Below are 20049 nucleotides of genomic sequence, written 5' to 3'. Positions count from 1 at the left end.
TGTACCTTAGACTAAACAAGGAAAGTACGTGGGTCTTCCATGTGAAGCATGCTTTTTCAAAATGGGGCAGATTCGTTGAGGGCCAGAAGGCAGAATCGTCCCGCTATTTAAGTTGTTTTCTTGGGGATCCCTGGGTGGCTCAGCGGTTTAGCGCCACCTTCAGCCCAGGGCGTGATCCTGGAGTCCCGGGATTGGGTCCCACGTGGGGCTCCCTGCATGGAGCCTGCTTCTCCCTCTGCCTTTGTCTCTGCCTCTCTCTCTCTCTCTCTCTCTCTCTCTCTCTCTCTCTCTTTCTCTCTCACTCTCTCTCTCTCTCTCTCTCTGTGTGTGTCTCTCTCATGAATAAATAAGTAAAATCTTTAAAAAAATAAAAATAAATTGTTCTCTCTCCCTCTGTTCTACTCTCTCTCATTTCCTTCCTTTTATTCCTTCTTTCTCATACACTTCATCCTTAATTATCCTTCACTCTTCATCTTAAAACTTACAAGTCTCTCTCTGAAGAAAAGTCATGATTTGTTTATTTTTTTTAATTGGAGGAACTGTTTTCTACATATACTGGGAAGGGGGGTAGATATAAAAAAAGGTTACTCAGAAGAAACCAAATAATCAAACATAGTGGAATGATAAGGGGGGTGGGAAAAGGATAAATGATAGTGTGTAGATGAAAATGACAGAACAGACTTTATTTCTGGAAATAAGTTTCTGTGAGAGTACTTTGAACATCAAATCACTATTCAGATGTTAGGTGTAGTTTGCCTGGGACTGGCTTTGTGATTGGCAAAAGCCTTGGTGAAACAGAGTACCAACTTTTTTCAATTATTTCATTGTGGTAAAATACATATTACATAAAATTTATCATCTGAACAATTTTTAAGTGTATAGTTCATACATATATATATTGTGTATTAATTGTATAGTTCATACAATATATTTAATATAGTCTATACAATATATTTAAATATATTCATAATATTGGGCAACCATCACTGTCATCTGTCTCCGTAGTTCTTTTCATCTTACAAAACTGGAACACTATACTCATTAAACAATAATTCCCATCTGTCCTCCACCCAGATGCTGGCCACCACTATTTGGCTTTCTGTTTCTATGATTGTGATTACTCTAAGTACCTCATATAAGTGAAATCATGCAGTATTTGTTTTTTTGGGACTGGTTTACTTCACTTAACATAGTGTCCTCAAGGTTTATCCATGTTGTTAGTATGTGTTAGCATTTCCTTCAAGACTGAATAATATTCTATTATAAAATATGTCACATTCTGCTTATCCATTCACCTGTTGATGTACTCTTGGGTTGCTTCCACATTTTGGTTACTGTAAATAATGCTGTACAAAGATCTCTTTTTTGAGACCCTGCTTTAGAAACTTTTGAATATATATTCAGAAGTAGAATTGCTGGGTCATATGGTAATTTTTTTTAAATTTTTATTTATTTATGATAGTCACAGAGATTGAGAGGGAGAGAGAGAGAGAGGCAGAGACACAGGCAGAGGGAGAAGCAGGCTCCATGCACCGGGAGCCCGGCGTGGGACTCGATCCCGGGTCTCCAGGATCGCACCCTGGGCCAAAGGCAGGCACCAAACTGCTGCACCACCCAGGGATCCCCATATGGTAATTTTTAAATAAAATTTTGAGAAACATATTTTTTGAGGCCATACTATTTCCCATAGCAGCCGGACAATTTTACATTTCCACTACCACTGCACGGGGGGTCCAATTTCTTCTCATTCTCACCAATACTTATTCTCTGTTTTTTAATATTATCTGTCTTAATGGGTATGAGGTAACGATGATCAAATTTTGAGTCTCATTCCCCAGATTCCCATATTAGACTGACCTTAAGTAAAAATCCCTTGATAAATTTCTAATTAGAATAACAGAATATGGCAAGTTCTTAATAATTTTATTTTCAGAAAAATTGTACTGTTTCAGGTCCAGAGCGGTAAATTTTAGGACATTTTTGTAGTGATCCTTCAATCAACCAAAATTGAGCCTCTGCTAAGTGTCAGGAACTAGCTGATACAAAGATGCCCTTAAGGCACTCACAGTTGGAGAGGTTTTGAAAAGTATGCTTTTTTCAGATACTGAGGCCTACTTTGAGTAAAAAGAACCACAATGTTTATTAATAAACAATTGTGTGAATAATAGACCAAGGAGACTTACCTAATTTCAAAATACATTAAGGTAGTAACTAAAGCATGTGGGAGATCACTAATGCCTATATAGCACTTGGATTACTATGAATATAACATTAAACCAGAATGATTGGAACAAGACAAAAAATCTTAATCTGCTAAAGGAGTTGCTTTTTTAAGGATAGTTTTAAATTGAGTTTATTTAGAATATAAACATGACAATACTCAAATTGGATTAAACAAATTTTTAAATCAGTGGTAATTAACTATTGAAGATAATTGGCTTTAGATACAGGAATTTTTATGACTAATATTGAAATGAAAATTTTGAGATTAATTATATTTGGTGATTGGTGATTTATTGAGATAAAACTTGAAAAGGGTATAAAACCATGCTATAAAAAGATATGTAATATTTTGGTTATGTTTATGTAAATATTTTAATAGGAAAAGAAAAGAGTGCTTGCTTCAGCAGCACATATATTGAAATAGGAAAAGAAAAGAGTTTGAATTTTGTTTGTGTTCTGGAATGATTTTTCATTTGTTTTAAATGAATTTATGTCCTCTGGTATGGTGGTATATAGTTAATAACCAGCTCACTTTTCTATGTAGAAAAAAAAAGCAGCTCTTATTTGTGACATTTGCCAATTTTCATGGTGTATATATTTCCATTATGGCTGATTTCAGGTTACCAAAATAATGTCATTGAACACGGAGTTGAGAAAGAATACAAACAATACACTCTTGCAAACTAGCATGAACAAGGCCCAGCACACCTTTCCTTATGTCTGAAATGATATCAGAAGTCAGGAATGATTTGGTAAAATTCCTTATAGTCTAAATAAATCTCAAGAATACTGCAATGCAATCCAATCTGTCAGTCAACAAGCCTCAGAATCAGAGAACTTTAAAGACTAATTGTTCAACTCATGAATTTCAGAGTGCATATTTTTAAAAAGTACCAAAATAAGACATTTAGATCATTTTAAACACACAAAAAAAAGATAATCACCTAGAGATACAGTCTTATTTCTTGTCACTTCCTTTGGAATACTTAAACTACAGTTAATTATAACAACATTTCTAGAGCCTTTACTCAATGCTAGGCACTCTTCTAAGCACTTTACATTATCAGTTAATCTTCAAAAAATCTGTTTCATAAAAAATCTAAATTGAAATACAGAGAAGTCATTTTTTTCAAGGTCACATCAATAGTACATTGTAGTATGGAATTAAAAAAAGAATCATACAGTCTATCTCCAGGGTATCTGACCTTGACCACCATTCATATAACTTCTCAAATTAAAGACTTCATGCAAGTCTAGCGTTACTGAAGTGAAAGACCATATAGACTGAAAATATGGTTTGAAAAAATAAAAGTATGAAACAATGAGTTAGAAGATCAATAAACATCACTAATAAAAGGAGTTCCTTAAAAAAAAAAATAAAAGGAGTTCCTTAATTTCTTCTCCTCTGTAAAAGAAAGTTACCATCAAGAAATTATTAAGTTGAAATTTACAGTATATTACAATATCTTTTATGTAATGAAAAAATGTTATATAGAAATCATTATTAAAGGGGAACTTTGAGTGAAAAATTGTGGATGTATAATTTGCTAACCACTTTAATTTGAGTCTTTGTGAGAGAAAATAGAGAAAGAAGATAATAATTAAGCAATATTTCAAAAGAAAACCCAATTGGTTTCAGAAATTGGTGAAATTCTTCATTGTTTCCATTGTAAGGATTAGCTAGAAATTTTCCCCAGAATCATTAAGGAATGCTAGGGCTGAATTGCCCTGTGATTTAATCCAATGGTATAAATCCTCTTTATCTAATCTTATAATTAAAACCAGTAAGGAAGGATTGTTTGTTTATACACAGTATCTGAAATTCTTCATATTCATAACTGAGAAGACTTTTTTTTTCTTTCTTCAAAGTTAGAAAGTCTACAGGAACCTCCAATTCAGTCTAAGCATGGGCTTTCCAGATTTCTGGGAAAGTGAATTCAGAGGAATGGTTCAGGGACATCTGGACAAGAATTCCAAATGAGGATGCTGCTGAGCTGACTCAATATAATCCAAGAATCAGGAGGGCCAATGTCTATGGATATTTTTCTAAACAGAATCACATAGATGGTTAGTATGAATGGTGATGTAAGCATTACTATAAAGGGACAATGGCCCAGAAAGAAATCAGTTTTCTCTTCTTCTTAAGGAAACCAAAGATCAAAAGAAAATCTATCCCCAGATATACTATATCTGGTTCTGCTCTGTTGGCCTGCCAATATCCATTATCAAATGCTATATCCTTGGCTACAGGGTATCTCTACAACTTAGAGGGCATCTTCAGTGTGTATGTGATTTCTTTTTTGCCAACCCATAAACCAACTACTGGAAATTACTACTCCTTATGTGCAGTTGAGCAAAGATTTAGACAAGTGTATTATGAAATGAAATTAGTTGATATGTGTTAGTAATCTTTTGTAAACTTTAAGTTTGTATAAACTTTGTATAAGTTTGTATTTGTATAACTTAAAAAGTTATAACTTTTTAAGTTATACAAATACTTTCCTCCTCCATGTTTCTAAGGAGTAGACAATAGTAGAAACACATGTACTTTCTTATCCCAGTGGGTGTAGCATTTTATGTTAAGAGTATGATCTTGGGTTATTACTGGTTATTACCAGAGCATGATATGGCCTTGCTAGACTGTGAGAGATTTGGATAGCCCTAGGGTATGATTTAATACCTGGCTTCGTCCATTATGGGTAGGTTATTAATATTTCTACTATGTGTTTAGAAGAAGCTAGGTGAAGCTAGGCTTTTCCCCAAAGATCAGGTGTGTAAGGTAAAAAATGTAGTATAACTAAGAATGTTCATGTATTCTAGGGGAATACAGAGATTCAATTTATAAGAAGCCCACTGCCAACCTAGCAACCAATAAGAACAACCAATGGTCCTAGAACAAAAGAAGTCAGCTATCTTATGAAACAACATTCAAATGAACTCTTGAAACAGCCAAAAGAGACTTGGAAGAAAATTATTAGAATACAATTCAAAAGATAGAGTGAGAAATAATGAGTAGAAATAGTTCAGTTTAACTGTTAAACTCAGGGAAGAAGTATCAGTGTCAATAGAGAAATCCAAGGAGACACTGCTAACGAGCCTTACATCGCCACTGGTAGAGATACAATCTTGCAAATGATAATCCAAATGGATCATAATGCTGCAGTTGGCCCCCTTAGCTGATGAACAGTAATCAATAATCTCAAGGGAAGTCAGTGCCAACTTCATTTTCATTCATAGAATTAATAATTATTGAATGATTGAGGGCTTCCCTATGAGTGATTTATTACCTGATAAGCAATATTAAGAATCTACTATGAGTGAAGCTCTGTGTGGGGTACATTTTCATGTACCTCAGATATTACATAAAAAAAAAGATTTGAAATTGCCAAAAAAAGAGAACCTGAATAGACATTTTTTTCAAAGAAGGCATATAGATGGCCAACAGATATATGTAAAGATACTGAAAACCATTAATCATCAGGGAAGTGCAAATCAAAACCACAAACCTGTTAGAATGGTTAGTATCAAAAAGACAAGAAATAATGAATGTTGTTTAGGATGTAGAGAAAAAGAAACTCTTACGCACTGTTGGTGGGAATGTAAATTGGTGCAGCCACTACGAAAAGTGATATGGAAGTTCCTCAAAAAATTAAAAACAGAAATACCACACAACTCACTAATTCCACTTCTGGGTATTTACATGAAGATAATGCAAACATTAATTTGAAAATATATATGCACCTCTATATTTATGTCCATCAATAGATGAATGGATAAAGATGTGGCATATATGAAACGGAATATTGGCACAATGTAATATTACTTGGCTATAAAAAAGAATGAATTCTTTCCATTCATGACAACATGAATGAATCTGGAGAGTATTATACCAGGTGAAATAAATCAGACAGGGAAAGACAAATATCATATGATTTCACTTACATGTGGAATCTAAAAACCCAAATGAAACAAACAAATAAAAAGCCAGAGACAAACTCATAAATATCCAGAATGGTAGTTACCAGAAGGGAGAAATGTAGGGGGTAACAAAATAGATGAAAAGGAGTAAGAGGTACAAACTTCCAGTTATAAAATAAATAAAGACACAGGATGAAATGTACAGCATAGGGAATATAGTTATAGTTAATAATATAATGACTGTGTGGTCACAGATGGTGACTACACTTGTGGTATTTTGAAATATATTATGTTGTATCACTATATTGTACACCTGAAACTAATATAATATGTCATAAAACTCTGCCAAATGTAGAAGCAGTTGTAACTGTTTTAATATTAATAATAAACAAACAAATTGGGATCCACCTTTTCTATCAGCTCTGGTACATATCTCCATTACAGCACTCAACATTTTTCTGTGGGACTGAAATATTTTTATTCCTTTTTTAACCACCCCATGGTCAACACTGTTGCTGTTTAAATAAATAAGAGTTAACCCAAATTTCCAGTGGACCATAAATAAGTAAAGATGTCAAAATTGTAATCTAATCTTTAAATTTCTGGGATAGAGTGGATTCTAGGGAAAACAAGTTATATCAGGAAGTAATATGCTCATGTATGTTAATTAACATTTGTCTTTCATAAACTAGGTATTCTGCCTCTATGGATGTTCTGATAGTCCATACAACTCTTTATTTCTGCTCTTTCCACATTTTATAGTGATTATTTATGTGCTGTCTTCCAGTATTCTAAGAAAGTGCAAGCCCCATTGAGGTAGTAAATGTGGACTATTAACCTCTGTGTACCCAGGGTCATAATAGTCCTCAGCACACAGACCATCCTCAGTAGATTTTTTAAGGAATTAATGCGGATGTGGAGAATTTTCTCAAGGCAGTCAGTATAGAAGGCAATATATTGAAAAGAATAGCAAGTGAAAAGATTCCATTTGTATGTCTCTACAAAATAGGAGATATTATGTAGTTTATGCTGGCATTTTAATGCCAGATAATGGTCATCTAATGAAAGTTCATCATGCTATATTGTAGGAGTCATTATTATTTCTTCTATGGGGAAGTTACTTTTAGCTAAAAGTGACTGATTACTCTTTAGAATGGTTTGATCTGGGATCCCTGGGTGGCGCAGCAGTTTGGCGCCTGCCTTTGGCCCAGGGCGCGATCCTGGAGACCCAGGATCGAATCCCACATCGGGCTCCCGGTGCATGGAGCCTGCTTCTCCCTCTGCCTGTGTCTCTGCCTCTCTCTCTCTCTCTCTCTCTCTCTCTCACTGTGTGCCTATCATAAATAAATAAAAAAAAATAAAAAAAAGAATGGTTTGATCTCATTTCTACTTTAAGGTAAATTATCTTTTTAAAGCAAGGGACTTTTAGTCTTAAACTTTAGGTCTCCTTGCCCCAGTTCAAATAAAGGAAAACAAAAACTTACTCAGCCATCAGTCTTTTAGGTTTCAGTAAATGATATAATTATTATTAAGACCAAAAATCCAGGAGTCATCCTTGAATGTTTTCCATCCTTCTTCTACCTGCTTTAGCATGGCCAGGTGTCCGATCAATCAGCAAGTTCTATGGCTCTCGCTCCAAAATACATTCTCAATCTGTCAGTTTTTACCACCTCCTTTCCATTAAGGTCTTGCCCTAATCATTGTAGTAGACTCCTAACTAGTCTCATTATTTCATAGGACAGAAGGAAAGAGTTTTGAAATCCACTGAAATCCATCAATGGCTTGCCCCTGAGCCCAAAACAAAAGGGAACTTCTGTACTATGTCCTCAGTGCCCTACCTGATCTGGTTTCCACTGAACTCTTCACCTTTACCCCTACTGGTTGCCCTTTCCATCTACCTCTAGGCCTAGACCTCCTTGTTATTGGAACATACCAGGCTTATTTCCATGCTCACAACTGTTATTTTTGCTATTCTCTTTTCTTAGAATACTATTCTCATGGATTTACACAGGAAGATCATTAATTACACAATTGTCTCTCATCTCCTTAGAGGCTTCTTTAAAATAGCATCCCTGCTCCACTCTCCACCCCATTTCCTTGTGTCAGTTTCTTATTATCAAGTTAAACTCCTCATTTCTTCATATTATTTCCTTGCATGCTAACTTGTTTAATGTCTGTCATCTCTATTACAAAGAAATCAGGATTTGTGTCTGCCTTGTTTACTGTTATATCCTTAGAGCCTTAAATGGTAGTTGCTCACTAGGTATTTTTTGAATGATTCAAGGCTATTTCAGTGTAGGAAATGTGCTAGTTTTATGATATGTAGACCAGAAGTGGTGATTGCTCTGGGCAATATAGCAGATGTATTAAGAGCATGAATTCATGCCTCATTGTTCATTCAAGGTTTATAAGAAAATGAATATACTGTATTTCAGACAATTCCAACTGGAACTGGATTACTATCTCATGGGAGAAGTCCATTAAGAATTTGAGGAAACTTAATTTGTTCCATTAACAATTTATTAAAAAATATTTCCTTCAATCTTCTATAAACATGTTTATGTCATCTAGAGGGATGTAAGAGATGGGGAGCAAGTCATTTGCTGGGTTTCTATGACATTGCATGTTATATATCACTCTAGGGTATTGCTTCATTACTGTAATAAACATTATTTGCACACTGACCTTTTTATCCCTCCAAATGTTTGTGCATGACCTAGGAATTTTCCAAAGTCAATATGAAACATGTGGCCTGACTTTGTCAGCATGATATTGTCGTTATGTCGGTCACAGACTCCCAGGATGAACGTTACCACACACCAGCCAGCACAGGAATAGAAGAAGTTCCTCAAGGCCTAATCAGTTGAAAAATAACACAAAGATAACAACAGACAAAATAAGCAAATGCAGGAGCATCAGAGCTAATGGTAAAAAATATCATAAAAAGCAAAATTACATAATCGAGAGCCACTTCTACATCTCAGTGAAGAGAAGATTATGATCAAATGACTAGTTCTTGATATGCTACAGAAGAACATCTATTCTTTGGCCCTAATAGATGAATGTTTTTGTTGAAATTGTGCAAAATATCTCTTTTACTCAGTTGGATCTAATTTTCATAGTTTATTGAGGAGGATTCCTGGTGGGTTTTTTTTTTTATGTCTCAAATATACAATATTGAATGATTTTTTTTTCAAAGTAAAAGAAGGAGCAATATGGCTCAATATTGCCTATCCCCAAAGAAATGTAAAATATCAATTTCGGGGGCACCTGGGTTGGTACAGTCAGTTGTGTCTGACTTTGGCTCAGGTCATGATCCTGGGGTTCTGGGATTAAGTCTCACAACAGGCTCCCTGCTCAATGGGGAGCTTGCTTCTTCCTCTCTCTCTGCTTGCTGCTCCTCTTGCTTGTGTTCTCTGTCTCTCTCTCTTTCTTTCAAATGAATAAATAAAATATTTTTTAAAAAATAAAATACCAATTTTGGATATTTGAATTTTTAACACAAAAAAGCCATATTGAGATACACGTAATATTTTATGTTTATCCTTACAAATAGGTCATCCAGTTGATGTACAAAAACATTTTGGTACAGTATATATCAGTGAATGTCTATGTGGGGAAAGCAGATTGGCGCCACACTGAGTCAATCATGGCTTCTGTTTCTTTAAGAAATAGAGATTTCTTGCCAAAATTACTCTTTATCTTCAAAATGGTTTTCTGGGTATACATCATTTTCAACAATGATGCAACTTTAACTGTAACCATGGTGTAAGCATGAGTGATTGGTTGGGTCACAGTAATAGGACTACTGGAAAGGTGTGGCTGACATGCTGGAGTAGAAATCTGTGTCACTGAATTTCACGTCTTATTCTAGATATCCCAAGTGCCTGAACAAGTCATTTAATTAGTCTCTCTAGACATTTTTCACTTATAAAGTGAAGATAATAAAAGATGCCTTTACATGGTAGTTGTGAAGAACAAATGTATATGAAGACATCTCAAATAATATAGCCCCAGAGATTTGTGCAAAACTCAAGTTATAATCTCCAAAATGGCTAAAAATAGATTTCAAGATAATATCATCTTATCTTTGTTATTTGACCTCCCAAAAGCCTGCATTTTGTTCTATTCCAATATCATAGAAATCTGTAGTAGATGACCTCTTGGGTTTCTCTATCATGGCCTGTGCTAGCTAGGATGACCAATCATCTCAGTTTCCTCAAGACTGAGGGATTTCCTAGGATGAGGGAATTTCAGTGCTCTGAACAGTTTTGAGCAAATTCAATGCTAGCCCACCTTGTATCTTTGTGTGAATTAGTATAAAGGTGCCCCTGCCTCTGGGCAGACCTTGTTGTACCAGTTCATGCCTCGGCAAGTGGAACAAAGACTATCTGTAACCAACTCATCTTCTTAGCTGTGAGCCCTGGGATGGGCAGAATTTGCACAATGGTACACAGCAGGCTAGATGCCAGCATGAAAGTGGGAAAAAGTGTTTGCAGTCAAATAAAACACTACATTTTGTTAAGTTCTGAGATATTAAAAAAAAACCAATTATGCATTCTGCAAATACTGAAAGAATAAGGCATGAAAAAGTAGAGCTCAGCAGAAGAAATGCATTGCAAAGGAAGGAGGTGGATTTATAGAAATCAGACATTGTGTACAGACAGGAGAAGAATTTGAAAGAGATAGTTTCAAGAAGCATCATCTCAAAAGAGATAGTTATTAGAAGTAAAACCAAATATAGAAATTTTATCTAGGTAATATGCTACTTAAACTGGATCATTATTACTAAACTGATGATTGAGTGAATTAGAACTCAAGGTGTACTTAATTTACTTTTTCAGAAATCACAATAGCTGAGGATCCAGAGCATATTTTTATTTAAATACATTACTTAAAATTAGCTGCAGCAAGACAAACCTTTTCATAATCTGCCTTTAAATGGTTGTGTTGACTGAACCACTTTTTGATTGTGTTTTCTTTCAACGGTCCTATCAGTCCAGAATGGCGATGGATCTTTGCTAGGGTTATGGCATCGGGTACCATCTGCACCAATCCTGGTTGATAAAAAAGAGATTATTGAAATAATTCTTTCTTCCCAAGATGAGGAATACGTAGGAAACACATCTTGAACTACATAGCAACAATAGTTGCCAGCACTAGTTGATTGATCCTTTTCTTTGTAAACCTTCTTCTCTGAAGGAACCTTATCTAGACTGCCTTCCTTCTAAGTTTTCCTAAATTCTGGGGAGCAATGGGTTACTTATAGTGTTTGGATTAGATCTATCAGAAGCTTTACTATTTTTTTCTTGAACTACAGTAGAGAGCCAATCTAGCTAGTCTCACAGAGTTCCCACTGAGTCAATAAAGTAGTGGGTTAATTAATGTATGACTTGTGCATTCATTTACAGCTTAAGGGAGGGCAAACTTGTAATAACAAGCATATTTATGATGAAAGAGAACCAAATGCAATTGCTATAACAAACTTTTCAAATATATTATAAAAATCAATGTTCAGGTTAATAAAGGCTTCACTGTTAAGTGTCCCATTTCTAGGAGTGAACAGATTAACTGTAGTAAACATGTAGAGAGCTGCCTGCTTCTTCCTTCTTAGTCAACATTAAAGAGAAACTATGGTAATAATTTTTTAAAGGAGGGCAGATATTGTTTGAACTTGAATAGGACCTTTGCCCTACAGATCATGTATCCAACAAGGCTTCTTTCGTTGTATTTCTAAGGTTATTGAAATGTAAATATATTCTAAAATCTTTTTAAAAAATGGGCCCCTGAGTGGCTCAGTCAGTTGAGTCTGCCTTTGGCTCAAGTCATGATCCCGGGATCCTGGAATTGAGTTCTGCGTTGGACTCCCCACTCAGTGGAGAATTTGCTTCTGCCTCTCCCTGCCCTTCATGTTCTATCTCAAATAAATAAAATCTTTTTTAAAAAAAATTAATGTAAATATTATCAAATCTTCTGATTTTATTCTGTACAGAATAGCACTTTAGACCAAGTATTTAAAACTGTCCCAGGACTAATGTCCACAAAGAAATCTGTAATATGCAGTTCTATAAATAAAAGCATTGAAAGAAATAAAAGTCTAGAATTTCTGATTTCCACAATCTTGGCAATTCAAGAGTTGAAAACTTAAATGTCCTAAGAGACCAAAGAACCAAATATAACTATATAAAAAGCGAGGTGCTTGAATTTTAAAAACTATTTCATGATCTATCTATTAATATATTTAAATTTAAATTTTCCATCCATTTGAGTTTATCTTTGTGTAGAGGTGCAAGAGAGTGTCAATATTCATTCTCTGAATTGATACCAATTTTTCCAGCACCTTTATTGACGAGACTGTCTTTCTTCCATGGATCGTCTTCCTCTTTGACGAATATTAGTTGACCTAAAGTTCAGGTCCAGTTCTGATTCTCTATCAGATTCCATGGCTATTGTCTGTTTTTGTGCAGTACCACACTGTCTTGATACCACAGCTTGTAGTACAACCTGAAATCTGCATTGTATGCCCCCCAGCTATGGGTTTATTTTGTATAATTCCCCTCTATCGGCTTTTCTGATTCCACACAAATCTTAAAATAATTTGTTCTAAAGTCCTGAAAAAAGGCCATGGTATGTGATAGGATTGCCATGAACTGTAAATTGCCTGGGTAGCATTGACATTTTCACAAATTAATTCGCCAATCCATGAGCAGGAATATTTTTCCATCTCTTGGTGTCTTCCATTTCTTTCAGAGTGTTCTATAGTTTTTAGGTATAGATCATTTACCTCTTTGGTAGGTTTATGTCCTAGTATCTTAAGCTGTTGGGGTGCAATTGTAAATGGTATTGACTCATTAATGTTCTCTTTCCCTTTCAGTCCATTGTAAGTGTATAGAAATCCATGGATTCTGGCATTGATTGTATCCTGCCACCTACCAAATTAGCTTGTATGAGTTTCTAGCAATCTGGGGTGGAGGCTTTTGGGTTTTCTATGTAGATATCATGTCATCGCGAAGAGGGCGAGTTTGACTCTTCTTGCCAATTTAATGGCCTATAAATGTCTTTTGTGTCTGATAGCGATAGCTAGGACTTCCAATACTAGAGCCAAACGTTGAAGGAGCCTCCGTTGCCCATCGAAGATGATTGGATTACATGAAATGTGGTTTAATATACAATAGGAATATTACCTGCCATTAGAAACACAAATACCCCACCAGTTGCTTCAACGGGGATGGAACTGGAGGGTATTATGCTGAGTGAAGTAAGTCTAGCGAAAGAACAAACAGTGTATGTTCTCACTCTTTGTGATAGAATAATAGTGAAAGGAATATAAGGGAAGGAGAAGAAATTGTGGGAGATAGCAGAAAGGGACACAGGAACATAAAGAATTCCTAACGTCTGGGAAATGAACTAGGGTGGTGGAAGGGAGAAGGCGGGGTGGTGAATGTTGACCACGGAGGGAACACTTGAACGGATGACACTGGTTTTTTCTGTATGTTGGTAATTGAACACAATAAATTAATTTATAATAAAAAAATAAAAATAAAATAAAAGTATTTAAATTAAACTAAAAAGCATGCAAATCACCATATTGGTAAATGAAACACTTCTCTGTGCTGGATTTGTCCAGTAGTAACTGGTTGCAGCATTAACCTCTCTTGTTATTTAATAGCCCAGTTGTGACCTTTAGGCATCTGCACTGCTGGATCAGAAGAAACTTAAATATGGGGAGTGGGAATAGAATATCGAATGGCTACAGAAATAACCTATAAAATATATTTAAAGAAAGAGAAACTAACAACAGAGGTAGCAGCAGAGGTAAATCTTGGGCATATCCTCAGTATTACAGCCAACGTATTTGGCTCTTGTGCAGATTTTCTCATGTGTATTAACTGAGATAGCAAATGTAAACATTACATTTATTTATTTATTTTAAAATATTTAATTTATTTATTCATGAGAGATACGCAGAGAGAGGCAGAGACATAGGCAGAGGGAGAAGCAGGTTTCATGTGGGAAGCCTGATGTGGACTCCATCCCAGAATCCTGAGATCATGACCTGAGCAGAAGGTAGATGCTCAAACACAGAGCTACCCAGGCATCTCAACATTACATTTAGTAGTAACATTTCCCTCTTCATTTTTCCAATTCCTTCACTTGATACTTCCTAAAGGGAAATCACCTCCTATCCGGGTCCTCAGTGCTTCAGTGCCTCACATTTGACCATGACCAAAATTAAGACTTCGATTATTAGCACAGTTTAGATACAATGCTGTGGCAATGTCAATTACTTTTCAGATCACATTTGTCTTCAGGGAATTAATCTTTGCTAAATCCCAAGCCATTTATCATAATACTTACATTGCTGACTACTCTGAAAACCTTGCCCCTAATTTATAATAATCATGGTGGCTAAGTTTTGTCTATCAATTAAAGCCATAAATTACATTTTATATGTTTAAGCTAGTATGTATCATACACCTTTTAAATACTTATAACAATTCTGTGTGCATTGAGTAATATGAGTAGTTCTATTCTTACTGTCCTCTAATGCATAGTTTCTCCAATTTTAGGGCATGTATGTATCACTTGGGGTTAAAATGTAGGTTCTGACTCTTTAGGGTAGGGGTGAGGCCTGAGATTCTGCACTGCTAACACGCTCTCAGGTGATGTCAATGCTGCTGGTTCATGGATCATATTTTAAATAGCAGCATTCTTAGGGACAAAACTTTTTAAGGTGGTATCATATAAGGAAGTAACTCTCAGAGTGGGGTGCATAACAAACACTGGAGCAGCTTTTTACAGTCACAGAGACTTGATTTTGACTTCAATGCCTAAGTAGAAAACCTGAGTACCTGGATGGAGCCTACTTATATCTACTCCTCCAATTTCCTTAAGTAATTTTTATGTCCATCGAATTTGGAGAGCCAGTGATAAAATAAATCTTAAAGAATTTTTATTTTCCCTGATGGTTTCCCTCATGATATCCTAGGATATCATATGCAAAGTAGTCAGAATTATAATAAACAATAATGTTGATAAAGTCATACAAACTTCCAGCCTGGAATATACTCTCCTTTATGGGCAGTGACTCTGTTTAGCTTATTTTAGTATTCCTTACCTTACATTTGTGATATTTCTTGAAATAATAGATATATTTTTTAAAGAATTATTTATTTATTTATTCATGATAGACAGAGAGAGAGAGAGAGAGACAGAGACACAGGCAGAGGAAGAAGCAGGCTCCACGCCAGGAACCCAACGTGGACTCGAAAGGCAGGTGCTAAACCACTGAGCCGCCCAGGGATCCCCAAAACAATAGATATTTAATAAGCCTTGGAAGCATGTTAAAAATGGAACCTGACCTCCCAAAAATGATGTTTGCTTTAATGATCTCTATTTTTCTCAAAGAAGTATTTTGTCAGTGTAATGCCCTTTCAAGCCTTAACAACTATAGAAGATTGTTGGTAGATAGCTGGGAATAATAGCTTGTTTGTCTTATGACATCTACAACTTTGGGCAGACCTACAATTCATTTTTGCTGAATCATTTTATTAACTTTAAAAGATCTAGCCTGTGTTACATTCTATAGTTTTAAACTGAGAAATAAGTAGATGCAATTGAAGAATTCCACTTGAGGTCAGTGATGTATTCAATTTCTGAAGAAATGGTGATCCATGTGACATCAAGAAGTTCAGCTTGGTTCATCCAGCTTTATTTTTACTCTTGCAATACATTAGGATTTGAAAGAATTAAGTTATTTTACATAAGAAAAAGGAGAGTAAATACAAGGAATTACAATCTCAGAGTAACAATGATAAAGACTCTTCTAGGAAATAGAGATTTAGAAAGGGTTCTGAGGTGGCCACTTGCCATGGAAGAAAAGCCCTATTACCAGAATCAAAATAATTGGGTAGCATGACTTGTAACAGAGTAATCCTGAAGTATCAGGTTGCAAGTTAAGCTAATGCAGAGGTGCTTCCATATTTAGTTTCTACAATCTCAAATCACAGTTGGCTGGGGTACTGAGCCTATTGATGGGACCTCGGGAACTGGGGGGCAGACAGCGATAGTTTTCTGTTAGGTTAAATTGCAGTCCTGCCTGAATAACAACTACGACAACATGGTTCTAGTCCCTTTTATAGTTCTCTGGTTTTTTATCCTTTTTAAAATACAGATTTATCTGCTATAATTCCTACCAATTAGTTTAATGAAGTCCTGGGTGGCAGTGACCACATTTTAAAAAGATTATAAGGTATCTTAGGAATTATTTCAATTCAGGGTGATTGTAATTAAGTACAGCTTTTACCTGTGATGGTAATAATTTGGGTGGACTATCGACATTATTTTCATTGAAAATGTGTATAAATGTAATTATATTTCCATATTAACATTTGGCTTTTATAAAGGAAAAGAAGTACATTCAAAATTTGCATGTTTGGTCATCTTTGACTACTGATATTATGGTTTATTCAAAAGTCTTTTAGAAAGTAAATGCATATTTGTAATGTATTTATAATCTTCAGAACCCCTTTAAGCATTTGCAACTTTGTAAATTTTGTGTTAATAGGCAACAATTGAATTTTTTTGAATAAGTTAGCTTTTCTGTTATCTTACAGAGAAAAGAACACACAAAAGACACACAAAGGGACACCACAGTTAACATCTGGATTGTCAAAATCCTAATTCATATCAAAAAAGACATTATATTCTATGTAAATTACTTGGCTTACCACTTTTGAAAATAATTCTTTTTAAGAAAAAGGAATGGCTTTGTATAGTTCTGTTGACTTTAAAATTTATAGTCTAAAATGAAGGCTGTGTAAAGTCTGGTGTCATGTTACCAGCGAATGTTTGAGATAAATAATGTAAGTCAAATCACTTTCTAATCTATACTGACCTTGACCTTTTCCTGTGGATAGACATCTATAAATGATCATTTGCATATCCAGGCCCTCCTGCAGCCAAATATTGTCCATCACTTGAATAATCTGCAGAACAAGCATATCCTGACGAAGATCATCTCCAGCCTGTTAAACACAAAATCATAGACTCTGGATTTCTCCTTGAATTCCATTAAAAGCCTTCAAATATGGATACGTCATTTCTTTCCTCGAATAAATTTCTAGCTTGACTTAAGGGGATTTCAATTATTTTATTAGTACTAAGAACACCTTGTGTTTCTAAGAGAAGATCAAAGAAGTAAGAACTTTTCTTTGAATGATTACAGAAGCTTCAGACATTAAATTAGAAGTTGCTTGGAATGTTGTTCGCTGATAATAATCTTTTAATTTATCATTGTGCAATGTCTCAGATTCAAAGTCTAGTGAAGAAAGGCTCCATGAATGTTTATTCAAATTTCAAACTCAGCCAAGAGAGATTTCTTTCTAACTGAAACATTATTTGGTATGCCATAAATGTATATACTGATATACAGTTAGAATACCAAGAGCTTCTTGACTAGGAGTATAAATAGCAAACATAAGATTCATCAGATTTTAAATCATTGACTTCTCATTTTATGAAGGTGGTTAAAAAGTTTTCAGAGTACACAGCCTTTGATAATAAGAAATGATTGAGAGATAATTTTCTAGCATAGGTGAAGGAAGTGGCATATGTCCAAAGGGGAAGGATAGTTTTCTGCTTTTAAACTAAGAGGTTTGGTTTTGAAAATGCTTTCTAAATTATATGCAGAGAAATACTGCAAGATGAAATTTTGTGGTATTTTTTTTCTTCACCCAAAATCCAGTGATTCGTGACCATTCATGCTTCAGGTTACACAGGTCAAAGCCAAAGTATGGGTGTGTTAAAAATTATACTCAAAAATAGTCAAAATTTACCAAATAATTCACTCTGAGACCTGGTTGTCTGGTTTGGCTAAATGATTGATTAGATTAACTGAATGGCTCCAAATTTTTCCTTTCTACTCATAGCTTCTTCTTTGGCCCCTCTTTCCTACTTGTCTATACCTCTATCACTACCATTTACTCTACTTTCCTATGGAATTCATGATAAAGACTGGCCTATATTTATTTGAAAAGAAAAAAACCCAAAATACTAAAATAAGCTAGTGCCTGAAGATAAGAATTTTATGTTGCATTAACATATCATTTGAATTTCAGCTAATATTGATTCTAATTTAGTACCTAAACCAAAAGAAAACTCTCCCATTGGGGGTTCGTCATACATTTCATTTTCTGTGCTACTCAAAAGTGTATAATTTCATTTATTGAAACAAATCTTCTTAAGTTTTCCATTGAAGGTTCACTAGCTTGAGCCAGTAATGATCAATTTATTGTCAATCATTGCTTGACATGTACCATAATTCTGTAAAAATGCAGAATCAAAAATAATTGGAATCCTCTTTGTTGCCAGAGGAAAACAACTAAAATAATTTCTTTTTGTGAGAAATCAATAATTCTACCTGTGAAATCAATTTGATGTTTTAGGAGGGCTACTGTACCTTAAAAATGATGCTGATGTTTTTGCCCATTGGGTTAGCATTGATGAAAGTAATCTTCAGTGGCAAAGCATGAGATGTGAAATATGAACATGCCTACCGAAAGAGAAGAGAAAAATGGGGAGCAAAATAAAGCAAAAAGAACACTTACCCTGAAATCATGGGCCTCTTGTATAATTTGTTATATGAGTAAATGTAACACATATAAATAATTTTTACACTTTGGAACAAAGAAATTATATTTATTAAAAACAAAAATAAGCCAACTCTAGTTTATTAGCCAAAGACTTTTACTTAGAAACTGAAAATCCGGCTTCTTGGCAGGTTGTAAACCTTCAACTACATTTTTTCCTCACTGAACAGTGGTGATATGTTGGGAGTTTAGATAAACAAAGTAGTATGTAAATATTGTGTTTATGCTAGTTGGTTAATATCTGAAAGATAAAATTGCTATTCAAAAATCTATTTTCTTTTAATTATTTTTCCTCTGCAGCACACTTTAAGGAAATATAGAGTTAAGAAATACCTAAATTTAAATTAGAACTCTGTAACTTATTAGCTGCAAGGTCTCGGGCAAGTTACTTAAATGGGGATAACAGTCCCTATCTCAAACATATTTGTAATAGATATATGGCCTAATAGATATAAAAGACCTTCTACAGTGCAGTGCCTGGCATTAATTAGGTACTTCAAATAAAATAATGCATTATTTTTCTCTTTTTGTTAACATTTTTTTTTATCTTTACAAATAATAGTACAACATATGTTTCCTCCTTTCTTTTTTTTCAGTTACACTTTGCATTTCCATTTCAGCTTTATAATATTGACAACTTTCCATTACACTTTCATTGTTGGTTATTTTCCTTTTATGTTCTAACAGTTGTCTGAATGCTAAAAGGTTGTATGTCTTTAGGCTATTAGAGACTTCATGTTGACAGTGAAGAGTTAAATCAATACTAAATAAAGGAAAAGAACTTGATGGTTTCAATTTATCAACTTAGTAAAATATGACATCAATACATGTTGAAGGATCAGTTTAAATATCATTGTTCCTGAGAAGTCTGAAATCAGTAGACTTAGAGAGGAAAGGATATGTTAACTTAACCTATCAACAGAAAACTAACCTAATCCCTAAGCAAACAGAAACCCTTGCTTACTGAATCAATTGGAGGTTTATAGTAAATGGGTGAGACTGCTTGTTAAGTAATGAATTCTTGCTTCAAGAATCAATCAGGGAACATATGACCTTCTGTCATGGTATCAAATTAGGAAGTCCTGTATTAGGTTAGAAATGAGTCTAGATCAGTGGTTTTCAAACTATGCTCAACCTATTCTTGGAGGTCTCTTTGAAGCATCTCAAGTTCAGGGAAGAGGAAAAGGGCAAAGGGTGGCTGAAGATAAGACTTAGCCCTTCTTAATTATGTCACTCAGAGCTATTTTGTTTTCATTGT

General features: G+C 34.7%; 1 protein-coding gene across 8 annotated transcripts in view; it reads right to left on the bottom strand.

Annotated features, from left to right (window-relative positions):
- Positions 1-20049, bottom strand: part of PIK3C2G (phosphatidylinositol-4-phosphate 3-kinase catalytic subunit type 2 gamma) — a 355918-nt gene that overhangs the window by 104158 nt on the left and 231711 nt on the right. For all 8 annotated transcript variants that reach the window (XR_008663575.1, XM_055318866.1, XM_055318867.1 and 5 more), the window contains 4 exons: positions 18602-18694; positions 17039-17168; positions 11062-11198; positions 8827-8996 (listed from right to left, as the gene is read on the bottom strand). Coding sequence is in view for 7 of the 8 variants with exons in the window: in XM_055318866.1 (XP_055174841.1) it covers positions 8827-8996; positions 11062-11198; positions 17039-17168; positions 18602-18694 (530 nt within the window). In the remaining variant the exon portion in view is untranslated. The remainder of the gene's footprint in view (positions 1-8826; positions 8997-11061; positions 11199-17038; positions 17169-18601; positions 18695-20049) is intronic.

This window comes from Nyctereutes procyonoides, unplaced genomic scaffold, assembly GCF_905146905.1.
Source record: "Nyctereutes procyonoides isolate TBG_1078 unplaced genomic scaffold, NYPRO_anot_genome, whole genome shotgun sequence".
Taxonomy (NCBI): Eukaryota; Metazoa; Chordata; class Mammalia; order Carnivora; family Canidae; genus Nyctereutes; species Nyctereutes procyonoides.
Note: the sequence above shows the minus strand (reverse complement) of the source record. Positions and strands in the feature narration are given on the sequence as shown.